Source organism: Epinephelus lanceolatus, chromosome 8 (assembly GCF_041903045.1).
Source record: "Epinephelus lanceolatus isolate andai-2023 chromosome 8, ASM4190304v1, whole genome shotgun sequence".
Classification (NCBI taxonomy): Eukaryota; Metazoa; Chordata; class Actinopteri; order Perciformes; family Serranidae; genus Epinephelus; species Epinephelus lanceolatus.
In genome coordinates this window covers 37,804,050-37,823,698 of record NC_135741.1, presented here as the reverse complement: position 1 = coordinate 37,823,698, position 19,649 = coordinate 37,804,050, and the positions used below count along the sequence as shown (strand labels likewise).

At 38.7% G+C, this 19,649-nt stretch overlaps 1 protein-coding gene and 1 non-coding gene across 4 annotated transcripts in view; both read left to right on the top strand.

The window, feature by feature from the left end:
- ptpn11b (protein tyrosine phosphatase non-receptor type 11b) overlaps positions 1 to 19,649 on the top strand; it is a 49,493-nt gene that overhangs the window by 26,635 nt on the left and 3,209 nt on the right. For 2 of the 3 annotated variants that reach the window (XM_033629326.2, XM_033629328.2), the window contains exons 3-15: positions 2,487 to 2,681; positions 6,505 to 6,697; positions 6,852 to 6,971; positions 7,167 to 7,280; positions 8,516 to 8,612; positions 8,842 to 8,921; positions 9,310 to 9,465; positions 11,018 to 11,149; positions 13,177 to 13,331; positions 15,544 to 15,611; positions 15,711 to 15,862; positions 16,193 to 16,293; positions 16,416 to 16,545. In XM_033629326.2, the coding sequence (XP_033485217.1) occupies positions 2,487 to 2,681; positions 6,505 to 6,697; positions 6,852 to 6,971; positions 7,167 to 7,280; positions 8,516 to 8,612; positions 8,842 to 8,921; positions 9,310 to 9,465; positions 11,018 to 11,149; positions 13,177 to 13,331; positions 15,544 to 15,611; positions 15,711 to 15,862; positions 16,193 to 16,293; positions 16,416 to 16,503 (1,651 nt within the window). In that variant the 3' untranslated portion in view covers positions 16,504 to 16,545. The remainder of the gene's footprint in view (positions 1 to 2,486; positions 2,682 to 6,504; positions 6,698 to 6,851; positions 6,972 to 7,166; positions 7,281 to 8,515; positions 8,613 to 8,841; positions 8,922 to 9,309; positions 9,466 to 11,017; positions 11,150 to 13,176; positions 13,332 to 15,543; positions 15,612 to 15,710; positions 15,863 to 16,192; positions 16,294 to 16,415; positions 16,546 to 19,649) is intronic. The other variant, XM_033629327.2, reaches the window with a different exon arrangement.
- Positions 13,690 to 13,781, top strand: trnar-ucu (transfer RNA arginine (anticodon UCU)). The gene is given in 2 exon segments: positions 13,690 to 13,726; positions 13,746 to 13,781. It is a non-coding gene; the product is annotated as a tRNA-Lys (tRNA).

Genomic DNA, 19,649 nt, shown 5'->3' with positions numbered 1-19,649 from the left:
AGATCTCCCTGCTCATTTGCCAACGGAAATATTTTGGGATTGTGACAGAGAGCCGCCTCTCTCTCTATCTCTCTCTTTCTCAAACGCAGACCAAATTCAAATTAAACGGTAAAACTAGGCAGTGCTGATCAAATATAAACCAAGATTCGGTTACTGTTTTGCTTATCTCCAAACTGTTTTCAGAAACATATTTAACTGCACTGTTTAGCTGTTATATGAGAGTTTGTTAACAGGAAGTGGGCGCCATACTGTTCCCTGTATTGTAAAAATGGAGGCTGAAAACCTAAGATCAAACAGCAAAACTAAGCAGTGCTAATTAAATACAAACCAAGATTTGTTGTGTTTATTTCTGTATTCTATTTCTCTGATGAAAAGTTTTCAGAAATACATTGGCTTACCGTTACCACGAGTGATGTGATCTGTTGTGGAGCAGAGCAAGTATTTGTCTTTGTACTGCATATACGGAATAGTTTTGTGAAAAGATTGATGATGATGATGATGATGAAAGATCACCTTTCTAGCAGAAATGTACATCTGTAATAAGACAAGGCAGGCTGTCTTACAGTTGGTAAGTTGTTTAGTAGGATAACTACAAATACAGTCATGGTATGTAATAATTTTTGTTGTACATCAAAAGAGGATCGGCTCAGCTGTCACTTAAAGAGCAATAGATTGTATTCTGATAAAGAACACATCTAATCATAGCTACGTCTCTCACTCTTTTTCACATAAGCATGGAGTAAAAGACATTTTAAGTGATCTGTCATGTATTAAAATAGACAGTAGTGAGCTGGGGCCGAGCAGAAACGATGCTGACCTTGGCTCTCTGAATTCTCTCTGTAAAGAAGACTGCCATGTCGTAATAAATCCATAAATGTTATCAGTGTCAGAAAGAGGCAGAGCAGGGAAGTGAATGAAAATCTAATAGGACGTGTTTGGCTCATTCCAGAGTTAATGGTGTTAAACTCTGAGAGAAAAGGGGGCTTTGGCCTGAGAGTTAAGGAGGGGCCTTTAACAGGGCCATAGACCTGTGGCACCCTGCCAACAGCCACTAATAGAGCCATAAAGCAATTACCAGGAAATACTGGGAGAGAGGGATGGAGGGAGCGAAAGAGAGAGATGGATTATGGGACAGAAAGGAGGAAGGAAAGGATTTACAGTATGTTGAGTGGGAGGATGGAACGAAGGAAAAAAGGAATGTGACATTCATGAGGACAACAAGAGAAGTGATGGAGGGAAATAGGATTTGTGCCATTTGATATGACCATTAGCTGATAATCAGTTTGCAGAGAGGGAGAGAGACTATTGTATCGACAAAGTAATATATTCTTCAGATCAGATAGTACTGACTGCCTGGTTAACCCCCCTCTGTTGTTTGTTTGTGTATGTTTGTATGTCATCATACTTAATATGTTTACAGGATGTTTTGTTTATCTCCACTAAAGAAACATGTCAGACGAAGTCACTGGAGATGGAAAATGGAAAAACAAGTACATTAATCAATCGGGCTTTAGCAACATTTCATTCTTGCTTCCAGGCAAATATTCTTATAAAGAAGAACTGTATATGTGTGTATGTGTGTCGGTGTGTTTTCAGATTTGAGTACACCTATTCAAACCAGTCAGAGGACTTTGAATATGCAAAGTGGAGCCAAATGTTTTCTGGCTTATCAGTCTTGGAGCTCGGCAGCAGCATGCCTTTCTTCTGTATTGTTCTGCAATCACGACACAGCCTTTCTCCAAATACATTAGATATGAAAACTACAGAGTATTAAGAAAAAGGGATGATCCCTTGTGAAAAGATTTGTGTTGTTTTGTTTATAGAAGTCAAAGTGAAAATAGTCTGTGTGATAAAATGGATCAGTATTTTTAAATCACTGCAGCTTTGTAGCCTTTTCTTGCATTTGCTTTGCTGTAGTAGCTTGTGGCTTATTTTATCATTCCAGTGTTGGCACAGTTACTTTATTATAACAGTTATTTACTGATAATATATATCAATATTTTCAGCTCTGCAACAAAAGCTCCAGCATTGCAGAGAAATTAAAGTGTCCTAGACAGAAGACCTATAGAAAACAGACAGGATGAAATAATGTCACCACATCTGCACATTCTTTAACGTGTTTTTGAGAAAAATGAGGTTCAAAGTCTTAAAATGAGAGCAGATGGCTTGATAAGCTGAGCATTTTTATAGTGTATGCATTTATGCTCTGTGAGTGAGTGTGGGCGACAAAGTGTGTATGGTCTTGATTTTGTGTGTGTGAGCATATACTGCATGAACATGTGTGTGGGTGGCTGTTTGTGTGTGTGTGTGTGTGTGTGTGTGTGTGTGTGTGTGTTCAGTGATTAAATATCTGCAGGGTGCAAGTGAAGAAAGTAAAAATGCAAAGAGAAAAATGCTGAGTGCGTCATCGGAGTGAGTCCACTTCTGTTTACACACATGGTAGCTAACTGAGTAATGAATTCCCACTGTGTTTTTTTCCCACTCAGGCGCAACGATGAGGTGACCCACATTAAGATCCAGAACTCAGGTGACTACTACGACCTGTACGGAGGCGAGAAGTTCGCCACGCTTGCTGAGCTGGTGCAGTATTACACCGAACAACAGGACCTGCTGCGTGAGAGGAACGGCCATGTCATCGAGCTCAAGTACCCACTCAACTGCAAGGACCCCACCTCTGAGAGGTGCCGGCAAACACTAACACCCACACATGCAAAGAAGCTCACATTTGCATACAGCTAAGCACTATGTGGATAAATGCAGGCAGATAGACACAAATATACATATAAATGTACCTAAGGTCAGCTCGATATGTTGCTCTGCTGTCTAAACTCATTAAAAGTGCATGAAGTTTCTCCCCTGACCACAAACAGTTATTTTTATTTCTTACAGCTTCAGGGCTGTCAGGCTGTGAAGCCTCATTCTGCCATGAGAAGCAGCTAAACCACCTGAGAAATGTTATTAGTCGAGCCTCCAGTGCGGGCCCAGTATCCTGCTATGGCTTAAATGCTGTTTATGCGGCATTTTCACCCTGCAGAGAACAAAACTCTAGACAAAATATATAATTATTGTAATTTCTTGTACAGGATTTGGTGCATGAAAATTGTTACATTTAATATTATGCATTAACGTTTTGTGTCATCATGATGCATTTCCAGTATGCTGAACCTAAAGAAGCAGTTTTGAGATCAGTGCAGCATTGTAATTAAGTTCTGTGGGGGGAAGCCATTAATGCCACACAAAATAAATGTATGGGAAGCTAAAAAAACAAACAAACTTATTCTAACATCTTAACAGTTCAGAAGATAAATTATTATTAATATAGGAACAAGTGAGATCGGATCTCCTTCATATCTTGGAATAGAACTTTTTTGAGCCGTCACCACAGGGCTGGTTGATATGGTTAGAATTTCCATAAATGTGTGTCATTTCATCCGTTGTTGAAATAGAAATATTGATTAGTGCAGCTTAAAATTTTTTTATATACAGTTTGTTTAGAGTATTCAGTTTAAGCAACAGAATTTGTAAAACGTAAGCACAACATTATCATTACGATGCAATTCCAATGAGAGATGATAATATTGATTTCTTGTCCAGGGACCTCATTACAGAAACGCTGCCTGTACTACCTAAACTCATGGCTGTGTCCTATCCTTTGTCAGACCTCCGCTGTTATTTTAAATTAATGAATTGTGACTGTATCTGAAGATTGGATTCTTCCTCCTGCCATGCCTGTATCTAGGTTCAAAATGTACACAGACTGCCTGTATCTTTGATCAGAGTGTACCAGTGGACAAAAAAAGATGGGCATTCAGTTTTAGATGTGAGGAGTCAGAGGGACTAATCCTGCCAGTGGAGGACATTGATTAAATTGATGAAAAATTAAAACAATATTTATCATTAATTCATTGAATTGGCAGTGGATATACTTATTAATACATGTTCTGGGAAATTTAAAGCGTTATCATATGATTCCAGTAGCCTGTCAGTCATTATATTTTGGTGTTCAAGTTGTTCCCCGTCTTTATTGTCATAACTGCACAAACCTGACAACAATGCTGCTGCCATTTGTGGCAGTTGTTTTGAATTTAGGACAGGGGGTCCATGTTATCCTAGCGTGGGAAAACAACTAAATTCCTATCCTAAGATAAGATACATATTTTTCCTAAATGCAGTAAGGAACTGGTTTCTCTAATACCAGAAATCCTAAATGTCCTCCTAAACTGAGATAAAATAGGATTTCAGACTTGGAAAGTTTCTGTGATGAGGACCCAGGCCTACATCACTAGCAAGATAATCTAAAGAAAATAAAAAGAATCAGCCATTAGATCATTGACTGTGTACCTGTGCACATATGTGTTGACACATACTGTTTGCAAGGAGGATGCATTAGTCTTTACACATGCACACCCACACATGCAACTCAGATGCACTTAACATCCACATGCATAAATAGTGGCATATTCCCAAATGCATCTTCAGACAAACTAAGTGGGTGGTGCCGCTGTTTATGTTTATGCTCACCGAGTATCCACATGCTAACATCCTTCCATAAAGTATACAAAGGTTGGACGCAGCTATATGCTTCATCACACCTACACACCCTCATTGAAATGAGACACTAAAGCAGCTGGTGTATTAATGCCAGGAATCCATGCATGCACTCACGCATACAGGAAGCATTTCAGGGAGCTACATGATCATAATTATATCATCATTTGCAAATCATCACTTCTCAGCTGTGTTTTGTATCATCTCAGGCTGAGCAGGTTATGTATATCTTAATGTTTTCTACCCATCTGCACATTTCGATGTGAATATCTTAGTTTCTATTTAGGTCTAAGAGCAACTGATCTATGGTTTTGGTTTACGTGGTTTTTCCATTCTACATATGTCTCTTGTCAGAGCCTCCTACACGTTCATGCTCACCACACAGGAAAAAAGAAAACGCGCTCATGCAGGTTTTTCATCTTTACATCAGCAGATGAGTGAGACTGCAGCAATATAAGAGACACTTTCATTCTCTAGAAGGAGTCTACGCTCACAATGCACATATAGATAGACATTATGTTAAACCCTGAAGCAGCAATATGGAACTTTTTCCCTTGAGGCAGGAAGCATATTGCTGGTCCTCCCCCTCAGTTGTCATCATTTTTCTAACTAGAAACAGCATCTAGCTTGTGGCAGACCAATGCTGATGTTCGCTGTGTTTTTGTTAATTTTCGCTTGACAACGTGAAAACAACATGATCAGATGTAAAATGGGTCGTTCATAGTGATGACTGACAATTATCACTTGAATCTGCTGTTCCCCTTTACATTTCATTGTTTACCTTTCTGGCATGCAACTGTACTGTTTTGGTTCACTCTCACCGCTCTTTTTGGCCGCAGCAGGCAGCTGTTTACAGCGAAACAGGCTCTTAAACCCAACTGTGCTCTGCCTGCCCAGCATCAAACAGCAGACAGACAAAGTAACTAGCTCATGAACACAGTGAAGCATTTCGCAACTAGAGAGGCAAAAAAATTTACTCAGGAGTTGGTAGAGACCAAAAACAAAGCTCAAAGAAGTGTGAATATTGGTCATTAATCAGGTGGCCAGAAACATGATTTTTCTCTGTGACTGCTGGATCTGTAAAACAGCTAAAAATTTGTTAAAAAGTTTGCCAGTTCCATGTGATAATACGTCTATGTTTTGTTTACAACTTGTTTCCGATGCCCATAAGTAGCTAAATAAATTAGTCACTGTGGGTTTATAGTCAATATTAAGAGAGTGAAGAATATGTCTGCAACTAACAATTATTTTCTCAATAAAATGTCAGAAATAGTGAAACATGCCCTGTGTGATTCCCCAGAGCCAAAGGTGCTTCAAATAGTATGTTTTATCCAACCAAACCCAAAACCATTCAGTTTATTGCCATGTATGACAAAGAAAGGCATCAGATTCTCACGTTTGTTTGTTTTTTTCGTAAATATTACTAAAATGATTATTTGATGGTCAAAATAATTGCAAATTAATTTTCTTTTAATCGACTAAGCAATTAATCGACTAATTGTTGCTTCTCTAGTGGGGAATGAGGGCACATGAGGATGCCAAATGACCCAAGAAAGTGTTTATTGTTGTTTAATGTGGAAACATTTTCTATATTGCATGAATATCTTATATTTTATACTTATATATATACTTTGTATTCTATACTGCATGAATAAAATTAAATATGATATTATAGCCAATGATCATTTCTAATATAATTATAAGGTGGCATTAATAATTATACAGTAATAATGATAATCTAGTAATATTTAAATTTTGTTTTAAATGTAATGTCAGGATTTATTGTTTTTAACATGTTTGGATTATTTGTTGATTTTCATTTCAAGGAATTGCCACAAATCGTATGATATCTTACATCTTATCTTACCTTACAAGTTCAGTTATTCAAGCTGTCAGTTTTTTAGTGGATATTGTTTCTGTGTTGGTAAATCAGTCTCTTCTCTCACTCCTGTCCAGGTGGTATCATGGGCACCTCTCTGGCCGAGATGCAGAGAAACTGCTCACAGAAAAAGGCAAAGCTGGTAGCTTCCTGGTACGGGAGAGCCAGAGTAAACCGGGTGACTTCGTCCTCTCCGTTCTCACCAATGAGGAGAAACATGAGAATGTGGACCGCAAGACCAAGGTCACCCACGTTATGATACGCTACCAGGTGAGGTAACTCTCCCTCACCACTCAGACTGCCTTATACTGTTGGTGCTGTGAGTCGTGTATTTTTTAAGCAGGTGATGATTTATTTTTGCGCTTTAGCAACTCCGACTCAGACCAGCTGTTAGTGTTGTTGAACTGTTGATGTTTGCCTCTAGCAGGACGGTAAATACGATGTGGGAGGCGGTGAGAGGTTCGACACTCTGGCTGACCTGGTGGATCACTACAAGAAGAACCCCATGGTGGAGAAGAGTGGAATTGTAGTGCACCTCAAACAGGTATGGAAGACAAATGAAATGAACAAAAGCGTCTAATCAGGTGAATCTTTTGCATACAGTGCCTTAAAGGCACGGATGGTGTTGTTAATTCAAACATAAAAATATTACTTTCACACTGGAGCTGTTCAAATTTAGAGCAACTTGTTTTGCTCTGTTGACTAATTATATGTCCCCCTTCTAACATGACACCGACAGCCCTTTAACGCCACAAGGATAAATGCAGCCAACATTGAGAACCGGGTACGAGAGCTCAACAAAGTAGCAGACAACTCTGAGAAACCCAAACAAGGATTCTGGGAAGAATTTGAGGTATGTAACCTGAAAACTTTCAGTGCCAGAATTATTTCTTTTCTATAATGGTTTTTGAAAAAATATAGCTCAGTTAATTTTGTTGATCATTTTGAAATTCCAATCATTTTAAAGCCTTCACAGGTTCCACGGTTTTATTAAATGAGGCTCCAGTTAAGAGCTGGATGACTTCCGTCATATATACAGGAAATTATTTGGGGAAACTGAGTCATGTAAATTACTCTTTTGGGTGCCATCTATCATATCTATTTGTGTGGGCTTGCATCTGTGTTTTTTCAGTGAGTTATTTGTTTTCTTGTCTATCAAGGGAAATTCAAATGTATTTATGCTGTTTTAACCTTTGATTAATGATGTCGAAGCTTGTCTTGTGGCATGCTCTTATGTTCCTGTATTTGTCACTTTCATGCAGCTGGCAGGTCATTAATGTGAATCATTTCTATCGTGTCAGTAGATATTAGGCAGACACTTATTATTTGGTATTTACTGGCCCAATGCCAGGTTTGTCTGCAAGATCATAGTCACTGATCAATGTCTGGTTTCTGGATTTCCTGCTGCTAGACAACAATCTTTATCGTAATGATTATTATTTTTCAAATGGATTTAAATTACTCACTGCATCTTCTGTGTGTGGATGACATAATACATAGAGCATACACAGTATTTTTGTTATTAAGGCTGAAGAACTGTGGATAAATGCTGTACTTGCTTGACATATTCTACTCTTCAAGAGCACATATGCATCTAAAATGAATTAAAACTGAGAGATTTTGAGACTCCATGCTAAAATGTTTTCTCATTAGTCTACAACCTGAGCACTGACGCATGCAGTTTTTCTGCATTTGCACTCCAGGGTGACCCCTACTGTATTAAAGGCCAATTACATTGTTCTAACACAGAGCATTAAATGAGAAGTTTTCTCACATTCATGCAAAAGTAATTTTAAAATTCAGGGTTATACATCTTCTTTCCTGTCTTTATTGGTGCATTGCTGTTTATTAGAATGAATTATAGCCACATGTTGATCAGGGGAATAGAGTGAAACCATTGTCAGAAATGTGTTATACATTGTGCCACTAGAGGTTTAAATTCCACAAGGAATATTTAAGTAGCATCTAAACACTATATTCTGAGCATGGCTGATATGAATGAATGACCTCAGAGTTAGTAGTTGCATTATAGTGGATATTCTTTTGTTTGGAACTTTTTTCTCATCATCTCCTTTCATCAACTACCAGGTACTTCAGCAGCAGGAGTGCAAACTGCTGTATCCCCGGAAAGAAGGCCAGAAGCCAGAAAACAAGAGTAAAAACAGATACAAGAATATCCTCCCCTGTGAGTCACGTAGCAACCTGCCATTTCCTGTCTCTCCAACTTCCTGTGGAAAGAATGACACAAATATACAACAGTCAATGTAGAGGCCTCAGCAGAGTGTGAACATGTTGCTTTGATGGCTCACAGCCTATCAATTGATATTTGTTTTGAAAAAATACCTAAAGTGTGATCTCAGGAGACTGTAGACTTTTTGTTGTGCATTAGTGACAGTTTGACCTTGTGTTTTCAGTTGACACAACTCGTGTTGAACTCAGGGAAGCAGATCCAGATGTTCCTGGTTCAGACTACATCAATGCCAACTACATCAGAGTAAGTCTGCTCAGCAGTATACAAGGCCATTTATCTATTTAACTGTAGATTATTGAAAGATGGCAGGAGTACACAACATTCAGCAGACATGCAAGATAGTTAATGGAAAAGAATTGTGGGTGGTTTAGTGCCAGCAATATGCGGATAACATACAGAAAAACAAACCACCTATTTTATAAGCAACAATATAAAACACATTTCTTTATGTAGTTTAGTCTTTAATTTTATCTGTGAATATTTTCATAAAGAAATTAAACCATTTGTACATTTCTATATATTTTACTTCATCATGAGGTAGCTGACAATATTACAGTCTCTGTGTGAATATAAATCTGCTGTCTCAGTGTCAAAGTACTTAATTAAATGTGTCATTGTCCTTGTTGTACAGAGTGTGAATGAAGAGGGGCGCCATGGGGACGAGGGCAAAGTCTTCATCGCAACCCAAGGGTGCCTACAAAATACAGTTGTTGACTTCTGGAAGATGGCGTATCAGGAGAATACACATGTCATCGTCATGACCACGAAGGAGATGGAGCGAGGACGGGTGGGCGATTGGCACTTAACATACTGCAAATATACAGGGGCCGTATTCACAAAGCTTCCTAGCGCTAAGAGTTGCTCCTAGTGACGAAATTCAAAAAAAATTCTTAGAATTGTGACGTTTTCTTAGAATTTCCCCTTAAAGTTAAGACTAGGTCCTTGTAAAGATAAAAGTTATTCACAAAGTATCTTAGACCTTAAAAGAGCTCCTAAGGTGAAAAACTGTTAGGAGCAGAGAGGAGGACTTTTAAAGGGATAGTGCACCCAAAAATGAAAATTCAGCCATTATCTACTCACCCATATGCCGATGGAGGCTCAGGTGAAGTGCGCGAGACCATGAGACATGGGCACCGCGTTCATGTGTGTTCACTTGAAACTCAAAGAGGTTGGAGAGATATTCTTCAATTTCTTGGATGACAGTGAGTAAATGAAATGCTACAGATTAGTTTGTACGTGTCTCTGACAACCAATCACATCTGTTAAAAGGAAGCATCACACCTAGCAACGGGGTCAGCCACTCAGTAAGATAAAAGTCTCTGTCCCTTCCTTGCTCAGAGTTGCTCTTAGAACTTTCCTAAATCACTCCTAAGCTCAGACTCCTTACTAAAAGTTTTTAGTCAAAGTTAGGAGCTCTCTTAGGGTACTCTCAGAATGTTTGTGAATACGGCCCCAGAAGTGTAGTTCAGCTGAGGGCCTGTGAAATATTATGATTGCTTCTGTTTACCTTAATGTTGTATTAAAAGGGTATTTTAATTAAGTAGATATGTTTCTATACATTATATTTCCAAAGCAAGTTGGTTCGTTTTCTCCCCCAGCTCTTTTTCATTTGCTTTTTCTTGCATTTACTCTGAAATGGTCTCTCTGTTGTGATGGGTTGCACTCCTTTAAGCTGATTGCTGTTGATTGCTTGTAATGAAGAAGATCTATGAACTGAGGGGTGCACTGTGATGGGAGACTTAAGGGGTTAGTAATAATGGCATGAGAAAAACACCCCACAACTCAAACATTAAATTTTAAAAGAATCCACTGCACTAGTCAAGTGTAATTAATCTTGAAGTTGCCTAAACAACCAGACTGGTCACAAAGTGTTTCACAGAGCAACAAAAGATAACAGCTCAAATAAAAACAAGAGGTGGACAGTTTTAGTGTCTCATGATGAGCTAACTGCTGTTTCAGGCACTTTCCAAGAAACCAGGGGACACGAAATGTTCATATTGTTTCAATTTAATGACACGGTATCGAGCCCTGGTGTTGACCTTTACAAACCCACATTGTTGTTACCGCTTGTCAACCATTTTGTTCCTGCATTCTCAGTTGAAAGACAGTACTCGATGGCATTAACTGATTCTCAGAAAGAGGGGTGGATATGCGTAGTAGGGATGATGATGTGTGTGTATGGTGTGGGGGTGGGGAGGGAGACGGCTGACAAGGATACTATGACAGTTAAGCTCATTGGAAAGCTGCTTGAGATGAGCTGGTTCTTTTGATTGTCTAATACCAAACACCCTCCCCCTCCCCTCTCCATGTTCCTCTCTCTCTGTTTTTCTCTGATTTAGAATAAATGTGTCCGTTACTGGCCTGACCTCCACGCCACTAAGGAGTTTGGGAAGGTGCTGGTAAGGAACGTGGATGAGCGGCCAGCACAAGACTATATCCTGAGGAAGCTGGAGGTGACCCGTCTGGACCGGGTAGGGAAAGCTGTGCACTCAATCAGAGTTGACCCACTGACCTGGGGTCAGATTATTTAACTCCTCACACATACTCACACAATCCTACAGCACAAGCTTGTGCTTACAGGAGGATCGACTGTGGGGATCTCAAGAATACAAGAAGGAGACTGAGAAAAAGTAGATAGCCAAAGTTCACATAGACTCTTAAGATACTTGTTTTCTTGCACTAGAGCCTAAAATTGAAAAAAACTTTTATACATGAATACAAGAAGGAGCAAATGAAGGATAAAAAACAAAAAGCCTCTCTTTTGTTGTTGTTGCATGATGTCAATGTCCAATTAATGCTTAGTAGAAGCTGTTGCTGTGTTCTCAGTAGTCAATCTGTTTAAACTTCATTTAAAAGGGAAGGAATTTAAAATGGGATGTAAAGCCTGCTAAACCTGGCTGAGATTTACTTAGCAGTATTGTCTCCAAAGAGTGCCTCCAAGTGAGGCTCCTGACTTAATGAGTCTCCAGACTAATTGTTTGTGTTTAGGTGAATGACAGTTAACTGAAGAAAATCAACCTCGTTTGTTAATATATCACACTCTCTCAGTTAGTCAAGAGTTCTGTCTCCTGTAAAGGAGACTAAAGGGTTGTCTACTCCAAGAACGATAACTATAAAAATATATAAATCGGAGTCCACACCACAACTGTAATAATGACAATTGGGATCACTTTCAGAGTGATTTGATAGAAGAGAGAAACAAGGACGTATCCATCTTGCTTAGCAGCTCCACTAGGGCTGTGTAGCAGTACATGATATACCTAAAGTAAAGTATTAACCGAAATAACCCAACTAGTATTGAAACTTCTCCAGTCAAACGATCCCTGCATTTGATCCTTTTTGTATCCACATCTAAAAAAAACTGTTAATATGGTTTTGCTTGCAACCTATTAACATAAGCGTTCTTCAGTTTAATGCGACATGTGATTGGCCTACTGCCACAGCAGCCACAAATCATACAGTCTGTGGTGGGGTGAAGTCAAACGTGCTGTATTTGACAGAGTTAGCACTTCACAGCATGCCGAGACGTCACCACAACATTTCAAAGTATGACTGCAGTACAACCCTGTGGCGTCTGGTCGTATTTTATGCAACTGAATGCTTCCATCCGCATGACTAATATAAAATAAGGTAGAAAAAAGGTATCAAATAAGTATCTATTGGTATCTATATCACTTTAAGGGTACTAGTATTGCCACTTGCATTGTCATTTTTTTGAAACAGTACCCTACTGCAAACACAGCTGAAGTGCGCAGTATGTGCTTGGTGCCATTGTTAACCAAATGTTATTGTTTGTCAGTGTGGATACTCATCCTTTACGTTACAGTTATCGTTACCCCTCTTGGCGTGAATGACCCTTTATTCAGACAGTTCATCCATGTTTCTGCACATTTAGTTTTTTCACTGTGTCATACAAAGACAAGGAAAGGCTTAGGTTTTTATACTGGACACAGGAAGGGTCCCTGGTTGCTTAATCCTTCACTTATACTGATCCTAAGCATTAGTCCCTCAGCATGAGTCCACTGTATGAAATTAAGGACAGCAGCTACAATCCTCATTTTGCATAGAAGCATATTCCTGCATTTAGGGTCACGCAGAAGTACTGGTGTAATTGTAATGTTACCACCACACATACAACTAACAGAGAGTATCTCTCCATTAAAGTACAATGATCAGTGATCAAGTCCAAGCCAACACAAAGAGAGAATTTTGTACTGACTGTGACTTTGGGAAAACCCACTTGACTATGCTAAATCAGATTGTTGAAGCATCATATTAACTTTGGCTGAACTTTGGAAAGAGCATTGTGGTATTGTTCCCTGTTTCTCACAGTAAGCCTTTTAATGAATGCTACAGAGCCAGTATGGTGAGGAAGGATACATGGTACATCTTACCTTACCTTACAACATTATCAAATTTTAAAATAATACTGCAAGTGTTAGAAGAAATTTTTGACAATTTCAGCTCATCATCTTTTTCTGATGTGATATCCTTACAGAAGGAGCCTCTGAGGTACATCTGGCACTACCAGTACCTGAGCTGGCCGGACCATGGGGTGCCCAATGAGCCCGGCGGTGTCCTCTGGTTTCTAGAGGAGGTCAACCGCACCCAGAGTACCATTCCAGACACTGGACCCATCGTCGTCCACTGCAGGTACTACTAGTTGTACAGTTTGAAGCATAGAGTTTCTTCTTTTTTTTTTTCTTTTCTTTTTTTTTGCAAGACAATACAAAACACTGTCAAAACAACAAAAACAAAAGTGAATACAGGACAGTAAATTAAATATTGTCAGGGGACAAGGTTGTGTTGGCTGTTGTGTGTGTGTTTGTCTGTACTCCACAGGTTTGACAGGCGAAAAGATAGGGGAAGAGGAAAAATAAATAATTAGATAAAAATACAAATTGAAAAAAAAAAGATAATAAAAAGGGGGAAGAAAGTGTATCAAAATGAATCCTAACTTAGTAGGAGGTAGAGATATATGTAATTTGCTAATATAGACACAATGTCATGTGGCTCTGTGGCGCAATGGATAGTGCATTGGACTTTTAGTTGAGTACAGGAGAAGTGATTCAAAGGTTGTGGGTTCGAGTCCCACCAGAGTCAATATTTACCACAGTTATTAAAATCACAGTGGCTGATATATTTCTTATCTGAACTGCAAAACTGAGGAGAGTCTTACTGTAGACATCCAAAACTTGGATTTAGACTGTTACAGTTCACTCTATTTAGAGGCATCAATGTATACATGACCGAAAATTTTAATAATTTAGTTGCACTTATCAAGTTGGAACACACACACATTGTACTGTCTTTGGTGAAAGTAAGATGATAAACATCCAATCAGATTCAGAGACATGCTCACACAAACTGTTAGATGTTATACATTCATTTGTCTGGCTTGAACTCTTGAGGGGTTTTCCCATATGGCTGAACTCCATGTTGACTCAGTTTTCCATGAGATGGTAAAACTATTGTGGACTCTTTAAACTTTCCTCACTAAATATAAAGTTATGAAATTAGGATTTCATGAAATATGGTTTCAGTTGGCCACTTGGGTGTGCTGTAATTAAGGTAAAACTTTTCCCTACTCAAAGGCAATAAGTCTTCACCAAACTTGAACAACTGATCATACATGGTCTCTGTATTCATTCCCCGTCCCTTATGAAAACATGATTATTAATAGTACAAACACAAATGCTCTTAACTTCACTTAAAACTGTAGATGGTAACTTTTATTAAAATAACTTTTTGTCATAATTGCTGAAACCGTCACCATATTCACAAAGCACTAAATGAGACAGATAATTTATGAAAAAAAATCATACTCCTCTGCCCACTCTATTGCCTCATAGTGCTTCTTATGGCCTTACTGCATGTGAACGACAACAACCAATCAGAATAGAGGGGTCTCTAATGCAGCTGTCAATCATGTCAATCACTGTTTGTGTGCGGTCAAACTGTCAAACTAGGCATCAATACTACAATGTCTTCAGAAACATATTTTAATGCACTGTTTAGCTGTAAAATGAGAAGGTTGTTTTGTTGTTTTGTTGTTTAAACAGTAGAGACTATTTGCAATAGCACAATCTGTTAAGTTCTGTAGTCAGGATGTCTTCCTTGTCTTGAGAGAATAACCCAAAATTCAAATAAGGGGTTTGAAAATAATACTGATTCCTGTGGATTGTAACTACTTCAAATTTATCCCTATGGTACACATTTAGTACAGTTTATCATATTTTTCATTTGGTGATTGTTGTCAACAGGCATGCACTGATTCACCACTCTTTCACTTCTTACTTGCTGTCCATTTTGTGTTGACTGATCACATTTTGTGTTTATAATGAGATGTTTTTTTACAGCAGACAGGTGACTGACACTTTTGATAGCAAATGAATGTTGTAATACACTTGTCCATTGGTGTGTTTTCATGTATTTCACCCAGCCCCCCCCACAAGTACTATAAACATGATGACAGATTGACAGAACACATCTGACTCATGAACTTACCTGATTCGGCGGCTGCTGATAAATTAATGTTGTTATTGTGGGGAAAATAACGCTGAGCTGAGCTGAGTTCTCTTAGATCTCTGAGATCTAAGAGCATTTTATATGTGACACAACAACAAATTCAAGTTTATTGCTGTCGGCAAGTGCGAACCTATAATTCATGACCTTAGACTTTCATGTGTTACTTTTATTGTCATGTACAGGCTGAGAAAACTCTTGATGCTTTTATATCGCTTCTCACAACTCTCTAGATAAAATCAAATATGCTCTTTTATGAGTAAGTGCATCAATTTTTCACTTTGACATTGATGCTTATTTCCTTCACATGGTTTGACTTTTTACTTTGTTTTCCCCGCAGTGCAGGCATCGGTAGGACGGGCACCATTATCGTCATCGACATCCTCATTGACATTATTAACCGCCAAGGTGGGTGACTCAGATATGAAACAGACTTTTTTTATCAAAATTTTTGTACTGCACCTGTGCTAATGTTTAGATGTGTGTGTGTACTTGTGCGCGTTCCAGGTCTAGATTGTGACATCGACATCCCTAAGACCATCCAGAGAGTACGGCAGCAGAGGTCAGGCATGGTGCAGACAGAGGCCCAGTACAAGTTCATCTACATGGCTGTGCAGCAGTACATAGACACAGCTCAGAAGAGACTGGAGGAGGAGCAGGTACTCCATTACTGAAGAACATTATGAAAAGAAATCAAAATGCATCAAACATTTTTTGAAACTGTAACAAGGCTTTAAAATATTTATGTAAGATGTGAAGTCACAAGGCCTGAAGGCCAGTACTGTGTTATGTTCTGACAGCTAGAGCACTGAGGTAAACATCAGTATGGTAACTACCGCAGCAAGTTTCCAGAGAGCTGTTGCACTGCTGAACGTGGACGCCATCTGGGACTATTTAAAGTTAAATTCAGCTCCTCCAGACACAGGACGATTTGTGAAAGCTTTTTCCTGTCAACTGAATCTGCCTCTTGTCATGCTGTCACTTTGCAGAGGAATAAGATGAAGGAGAGGGAATATTCCAATATCAAATATCCCCAGATGACCAACTCAAGGTCCAAAGCCAGCATGGCATCCTCACGCTCTTCTTCTGTGTAAGCATAACATACCATGTCAACAAAGTGGCAATTATGTGATTAACGTGATCATAGAATATTAAGCAGAAAATGGTATTTGTATTATGAGTGAATTTTCTTTTTACCCTGTGTTATTTTAGGATGACAAATGATGATTCATCAAGTGTGTACGAGAACATAAACTTTAAAAGCCCTCAGACATCTTTTAGCAGTAACACCAGGAGGTAAAATCATCGCTGTTGACCTCCACATCTCTCTGTCTGCCTCTCTGTAAGTACTTCATGAGATTCATTCTACATAGTTTGCTTTTCACTGTTGCTGCTGTGGCATTCAGACTCTTTTGTATAAAATTGGCACTTTTTTCCTGCAAAGGTGAGCAAATCTGTCAAAGCATCATCATCATCCACTTGCTGGAGAAACAGCCTGTTCTCATTTGCAGGTTGTCAAATACCAATGCTGTGTCACACTCTTCAGTCTGTGATATCAACTAAAGTGGCACTCTTCAGTGTCTTTATGAGATGCATTGGGCTTTCACTCCCATCCCTTTCAGACCCATCTGTGGCAATACTTGACGCTAAGAGCAACTGACATAGTTAAGAGTGAGAAAGTCCAAATAGGTTGGGAGAGAGGGGAGGAGAGTGGGTCAAACAAAACTGGACTTTCAGCCAGGAGACCGCAGCTCTTGTCCCGTGTGAGACCAAAAGTCACTGTTGTTTAACATTACATAATTTACATATAGTCGTCGTGCACCAACATCACTCAAGTGACATATTTACGTCACATTAGGTTATGTGACGTATCAAATCTACTTATTCTAAACCAAAACATGATGTTTTTCCTAAACCTAACTAAGTAGTTTTGTTGCTCAAACCAAACTGTGACAGTTTCATGACATTAAAGACGCTGAGAGGCATGACAAAGAGTCAGTATTTTATGACCTGTGAATGAGAATGGGTTTCAAAGCAACTTTTTACTGTCGCACTGTCATAAAATGTCTGCATTACGGTAGGTGTGGTTGGGAAATGTTGTTGATGTTATAGTTGGGATGTAGCTTTCGTTGGAAAAATTGAGCTATAATTTAACCCTAATTTAAAGCTTCCCTGTGGAGTTTTAGACCTATAGTATCACTATGAAGCTGTTTTGTGCACATTGGTGTGGCGATACACAGTCAAACCAACAGTGTCACAATATTCCACTGACTAACAGGTGGCAGTAGTGTGTGGGGTTGTAATAGTATGAGAGTTTCACTTTATGATAACTGTCAGTAAATATCGTGGGTCACAGTGTCACATCTTTACATAATGATTATTGTTATTATCCGTTACGGTGACCCTTAAAGGAATGAAAACAGAAGTTTTCCTGGCTAAACAAATGTTTTATTACTATAATTGAAACCATTTTTATGAATGGTTTAGAAAATAGCTTAAATAAAGGTGAGATTCTTGGTCCAGTTGAGTTTTTTTTAATACTGTAAATAAGTAAATGTACATAGTATGATAACCTTCAGTGTTCATACCGGTGTACCGCTGCAACTCCAGTAGCATGCCAAGATATGCTGCAATGCATTAGCAGAGGTAAAGAAGAAGCCAGCTAGTAAACATGGATGTAAACAATGCTGAATTTAGGAAGGAAATGCACTGGACACATTTGTTAAACCTCCAGGATACACACAGTGTGTTTGATGAGTAACACTGAAAACACAACTTTTGTTTGTGTGCGAGAAAACTCCACAGGGCAACTTCCTTTAAGGCTTGACCAAATTTTCCCCTCAGTTCAGAACCCACCGCGCTGTTCAAACTTTTACACTGATTCAAGACAGAGTTCACTTTCTTCAGTCAAATTCAATTTGTAAATGTAATGTTCCCTTTCTTTATGGCTCAAGTTATAGAGTGGCCAAAAGCGGCTGCACTCCCTTAAAAGAAAACCTGAGCTCCCCTTAAAGCAACAAAAGATCCAATTTACGTTCAAATCATAATCAGCCTTATTCTCACAGGCTCATTATTTTCTCTCTCACAGTGATTAATAAAGCAGACAGGGAACCCAGCTGTGTTATAGTGAGTGAGTCATGGCTGTGATTTGGAGTCATCAGCACAGGCCATATACTGGCAGTGTTTTAATCACCAGTGAATGTATATTAAACACACGTTCAATTTTTAGCAGATTTCTATTTAGCACATTTTTATAAGCTTGCCTTTGTGTTTTAAAACACTCAAATTATAGCACTTACCAATATACAGATCGAATTTTCCAATTCTTCTGTAGGTCTGTCATGGTTAAACCTTCCTAAATTTAATTAATTGATTTATTTTCTTGAACTCTCATTGCATAATTGTAACAGGGACTTCTTTGGGGCTTTTTAGAATGTGAAAATTACCATATAATTCAAAGTTCTATATGTGTTTTTTTTAGAGTTGTGTGATTGGAAGTCAGGTCAAGTTGTCATTTCATTTGGTTGTTTGATAATCAGCCTGTCACTCATTGGACTAACTCTCTCTGGGCCTCTGAAAAAGCACTTTGCTTTTTCTCCAAAAAGTTGTTTTTTTAGGTTTTATGTTTATATTTGCAGCCATAAAGAGGTGTAAAAGATGTGAGAAATGTTACTGCTATTTTTTACAGCACATTTCCTCCATGTGGGGCATTTTTCTGGCTGTTTCTCATAGATCTGTGTTATAGAGCATGACATATAAATCGCCTGCACCAGTATTAACTTATCGCAGATATAATGGTTTATGTCGGCAGATAAGCAACTAAATTACAACCCACAATTGATAAATATATGTGTACCAGGCAAATGGAGTCAAATATCTGCCTTAAAAATCTAGCACCAGTCAAGTTTTACTGTACTCTGTCATCGTGCTTCTGCTGGTGATAGCTGTGGCTGGAGGCATTATGTTTTTGGGTTGTCCTTCCATCCATTTATCCGTTTGTCTCATTCTTGTGAATTTGATATCTCAAATATGCCTTTAGGGAATATAATGTTCTGCAAAAACACTTTTCTGGACATTACTCAACGTCATATCTCAGGAACAGAAGGGGAGATGTTTGGTCAGATACTGAATTGGTGACACTAACTTGTATATAGATTGTATAGATCTTCTGTGCTGATGGGGGAAAGATGTGTGTGAAGCATCCATGTTTTCACAGACATGGATGTAAGTTGATGCAACTTGACTGGTTTGAGGAGGCATGTAACCGTGAGGCTGTAATTCTGATTTTAAACCTCACATACCAAGTTATTGTAAAGGCAGTAAAGGCTGAATTCCTGACTGAATGAAAGCACCTCCAAACATTGAGCTTAAATGATTTAAATTTCAAACCCATGTGGACACACTTTAGATAATCTGGCAGGTGTAGTGTTGCTGAGTAAGTGCTGC